The 4920-nt window shown below is 46.7% G+C and overlaps 2 protein-coding genes and 1 non-coding gene across 3 annotated transcripts; 2 read left to right on the forward strand and 1 right to left on the reverse strand.

The window, feature by feature from the left end:
- Positions 1-1369: 1369 nt before the first annotated feature.
- LHYA1_G008136 lies at positions 1370-1483 on the forward strand. Its single transcript has one exon. It is a non-coding gene; the product is annotated as a tRNA-Arg (tRNA).
- A 638-nt stretch (positions 1484-2121) lies between these two features.
- On the forward strand, positions 2122-3810 carry yjhC_1 (putative oxidoreductase; the record flags this gene model as incomplete). The annotated part of the gene is made up of 2 exons (XM_031153057.1): positions 2122-2783; positions 2835-3810. The coding sequence occupies 2 exons, from the start codon at positions 2122-2124 to the stop codon at positions 3808-3810; spliced, it is 1638 nt and encodes a 545-aa protein (XP_031002016.1).
- Positions 3811-4537: 727 nt separating this feature from the next.
- On the reverse strand, positions 4538-4920 carry DAP1 (Damage response protein; the record flags this gene model as incomplete). The annotated part of the gene is made up of 1 exon (XM_031153058.1): positions 4538-4920. A coding segment is annotated over one exon (383 nt), but the record flags the coding sequence as incomplete, so codon positions are not given.

The following is a 4920-nucleotide window of genomic DNA, read 5'->3' on the forward strand; positions in this document are numbered from 1 at the left end:
TGATACTCGCGCTGCAGCAATTGAGATGAATACAAAGCATTCTTTTACTAGTATGACTATGCCACATAAGAATCGCGTATTGACTATTGAACTATCAATAATGAAAGGTCAAAATCAATGAACCAAGTCAATAGCTTTATTCACTCAACCTCTCTTGCCTGTTGAAGGTTTCTCAACCTTCCATTAGCCCAACAAAAGAAAAGGGCAAATCAGGACAAAGCTTCCGAACAAATGTCTTTCTCTCAGAATGAACAACTTCAACAATGCTATTATATGAAAGGATTCCCCAAAAAATGACCCTCAAAACCCAATACAACGAAATTAATATATAGAAAACCAACAAAACACTCATCCAAAATGACCAGAATGGACGTCATAACCACCGTGACGCCTGAGAAAACAAAATTTATCTTCGACGGCATAAACGGCAGCACCAGTTTATTCATCTGGACAGCCTCCTCCCTGCATGCCATGAAAGCCAGCCCTGGCCAAATCAACCTCATTTACCGAGTCCAGAAACTGGTAGACGCTTCTGCTGCCAGGGGATCACCCGTAGTCGCAACCGCAGTCGTGGCGCCGGATATGCATTATCTGCAGATTGTGGAGAGAAGGTTCCGGGATACGTATCTAAAAGGTAAGAGGTGGATGCCAAGAACTTATCTTTATGATTGGGTGGAAGATGATGAGGGAGAGGATATGGAGTGGGGATTTGAAGCTGGCTTTCAGAATCCCGGGGAAGTGGTGCAAAAACGCATCATCTGAGTGAACGTACCTACCGTTTCCCGAGTCTTTCTTCCTGTAAGGAAGTTTTCAGGAAGTTTTCAGGAAGAACTGTAGAGCTTGATAATTAAAATTTGACATATATCTATTGCAAAGTATTCTGTTTTCATGTGAGATTCAAGTGACATGTGCGATAATTAATGCGATAGTGAGTTGGAATGAATTGAAAACGCAGAGAACGAAAATCTAGTCGGGAAAAGCTGATTGTGAGTATGGTCTTGGTTTCATTATGCGGTGCACTTGAATAGCCTATGTAAATGGTGGTTTTGGTTCAATGCATAATAGATAAAGAGGAAGGCTTCCGTCTAGATATAGATTCGTGGACAAAGAGGTGAAGCCCCTTCGCTTAGTATTGGTGCTAAGGCATGTGATAAGGCACGTGACCCGTAAATTCCTATGTTCCCAACACACGCCTCGCTTAGTATCTATGAGTACGAGAAGCAATACTATTTGTAAGTACGATAAAATAATACGGTTAATATATGGTATAGAAGGATATCTCCTCTGCTTAATCCGCGCATCGGGGGATTGTCGGAGCTTTTGTACTAGCAGTATGTATCAGAATAGGCGGCATTTCTAAATACATTGAGGCCTGGTGGCCTAATGGTAAGGCGTCACTTTCCGGTTTAATCCAGTGGTTTTATTATCCTGGATTTCTAGATTAGATTGGTGAAGATTGCGGGTTCGAGTCCCGTCTGGGTCGGTCCGAGTGATATTGCTTTTTGTATTTCACTCAATTTTTTTGACTGTTCTATTATAAAGTGTAGAGCGATGATAAGTAGTACGCACGTCTGCTATTATGTGCCACAACAGCATTTATCAAGAAATACATAGACGTGTCCTGTATGAAGAAAGTTGACACCTTAGATAAATATTTTTCGGACGCTTGTTTCAGCTATTTCTGCTCATTACATTTTTTTCAGGCATGCTCCCTGAGGCTTCGTACCTTGAAGCTCCATAATATTTACGGAGTAGCTCTACGGAGTATGGTAGTCGGCAATAACATGTAGCAAAAATTGAGCCAAGCCTTTAGCACTTTAGCACATAGCCCAGTATTGTACAATTCAAATGCCAACGATGTGATTGGGCTGCAACGTTGCATATTCCTCGAACCACGACCCCGCCAGCGGGGTCTTCACAAGGCTCATCTCACGGATAGCTATCTGAGCCTATCTCCAAAAGCCGTGCAACATTATTTGGAGCCTGGCAACGTTGCGTGTTTTTCGAACGTGCGGGGTCTTCACGAGGCTGACCTTACGGATAGTTGGCTATTCTCACCAGGCAGGTTGTTATATTGATCTTGATCTCTTCAAATCGGTCAATTAACAACAAGAACTCAATATGGCACCTCACGCAGACTCCCCAGCAATCGACGATGATGTTGAACGTCTACCTGCCCCGCCTCGCCCCTCAATGTCCGCGAACCCTCCCCGCATCCTTATCATAGGAGCAGGATCTCGAGGCAATTCGTACGCCAAAGCTACGGGGCGGTCCTCAAATGGCGTAGTAGTCGCAGTGGCAGAGCCCATCAAATACAAGCGGCAGCGGCTTGGAGAAACATACATTTGGGGAAAGGCGGGGTCATCGGAAGGACAGGAGTTTGAGGATTGGAAACAATTCCTCACATACGAAGAAGAAAGACGGGGGAGAGCTGCAAGAGGAGAGGATGTACCAGAAGGTGTGGATGCTTGTTTTATCTGTGTCCTCGATGAGATGCATAAAGAGGCAATCGTCGGGCTGGCCCCCCTCGGCCTACATATCATGTGTGAGAAACCTCTGGCTACCAGTTTGGACGATTGTGTTTCGATATACAAGGCTCTTCTTCCAAATTTGCCAAATACTGTACCCTCGAAGATATTCTCAATTGGTCATGTTTTGAGGTATAGCCCACACAATATGTTGCTTCGAAAGCTATTGCTGGAAGACAAAGTAATTGGCGAAATAATGTCTATCAACCACACAGAACCTGTTGGGTGGTGGCATTTCACTCACAGCTATGTTCGGTATGTTTCCTGAACCCCATTTTCTGTCTTGTCAGAACTAACAATCCCCAGCGGGAACTGGAGAAAAGAGTCTACTACCGCACCCTCTCTCCTCACCAAGTCCTGCCACGACATCGATCTTCTTCTCTGGCTCCTCTGTTCCCCACCCCCAAATTCCACCCACCCAGCACACATCCCAACCACCGTAACGTCGTCCGGCTCCCTCCAATACTTCAACAAGACCCGCAAACCAACAGCAGCAGGCACTGCCACAAACTGCCTCTCTTGCCCCATCGAAGAATCCTGCAAATACTCCGCCAAGAAAATCTATCTCGGTCCTCAGCTCAAAGGCCTAGCATCGGGCAACACACACTGGCCTGTTGATATCGTCGTCCCCGAGATCGAAGAATGCATAGCGTCCGGCGGACCCCCTGAAGGTGTATCTGCCGTGACAGCTAGGCTAGAAGAAGACTACACCAACCAGACTCCCACATCTGAAATCTCGGCCAAAAACTGGTTCGGACGTTGCGTTTATGAAGCAGATAACGATGTCAACGATGATCAAGTCGTGACTATGACATGGGACAATGACCCTTTACCTCAGCCCAATAATGATAATGAAACGGCTCTCGCTGGACGGGGAGCTAAGACAGCCATCTTCCATATGGTTGCTCACACGAAGAAGATTTGTGAGCGGTATAGCCATATCTATGGTGCTGATGGCGAGATATATGCCGATAGCGAGACGATCACAGTCGAGAATTTCAATACGGGGGCGAAGAAGATCTATAGACCGCATCTGGCCGGCGGGGGACATGGAGGGGGTGATGATGGGCTCGCGAGACAATTTATCTTGGCTGTTGATGCGGTGAAGAATCATGGGGTTGGGGTGGAGGAGGCACAGAAGGTGCATGTAGGGTGTAGTTTGGAGGAGGTGATCCGGAGTCATGCTATGGTTTTTGCGGCTGAGGATGCGAGGAAGGGGAGGAAGGTGTTGGATTTTCCGGCGTGGTGGAGGAAGGAGGTTGAAGGGAGCCTTGTGAAGTAGTTATGCGACACGTTGAGTTGAGATTCTAATAACTATAATACCCCAACATAATGAAGGGACTGGGGATCCGTGGAAGAGTAGTATGTTTTTTATCTATAGAAATACCGTATACGATCCTTGAACTCCACTCGTACAAAGACGTAAGCTTCCCTTGGCGATCAATGCTCAGCACTACACGGATCCTCCCCCCAACCAAAGATCTCTCGCAAACGGAAAAAATCCCGCCTCTTCATAACATAGGTTTTGATCAACTAACAAAGGTCAGGAGGTTAGTACTGGAAATTATGCAGAAGTCGCGGATTGCAAATTCCTAAAACATGTATATGTATGACGATAACGACTGCGCAAATAGGGTTGATAGAAAGTAAAGTGGGGTTTGAGGGCCACTCTTGAATTGGAAGTAGTCGGGTACCGAGATTCGGAATGCTGGATGGCTTGGCTTTGAAGGTATAATATATCATAAGGTCTTGCCCAAACTCTTGAGTGTCTTGCTACTCATCTTGAATGCTGTCTATAAGTGATAGATAGATTTCGCAGTAGGAAATAACCTAGTCTCATTGTAAGAGATAAAAGTATTGCAATGCAACACATATCTTCTTCCAACCAAGGGAACATTTATTAGCCAGTGAAAGAACCCTCGAATTCCCTTCATCATCATCAAAGTTTTTAAATGACCGTATTTACGAGTCCCAAATCAAACGCCATAACCAACCCCACATCCATCCCCTCAACCAGAAAGATGCTTCCCCTGCACATTCTCCACCCCCTCCTTCCCCTCATCCCCAACAGCAACCAAGCGCCCAACAACCAAATACTTCTCCCCAAACCTCTCCTCCCAGCCGTGCAGCGACTCCATCTCATCCGGCCCTAGCCCCTGTAGCGTATCCAACGGGGCCTGCAAATCCTTTGTCAACATATCATCGTCGAAACTTCCGCACGCCAGGCCCCGCGACGCATCTCTGCCGGCGAAGTTCTCGTATGGTCCGCCAGGGCCGTAGAAGTTGCGGCCGGGCGTGACGTCGAAGACCTTGCCGCGGACTGCGAAGTAGATGGGCGCGCCGTTGGTGCCGTTGTTAGGGAGGAGCGTGGGGGGTGTGAAGGTCTTGAAGA

This window comes from Lachnellula hyalina (genome assembly GCF_007821495.1).
Source record: "Lachnellula hyalina strain CBS 185.66 chromosome Unknown contig00194, whole genome shotgun sequence".
Classification (NCBI taxonomy): Eukaryota; Fungi; Ascomycota; class Leotiomycetes; order Helotiales; family Lachnaceae; genus Lachnellula; species Lachnellula hyalina.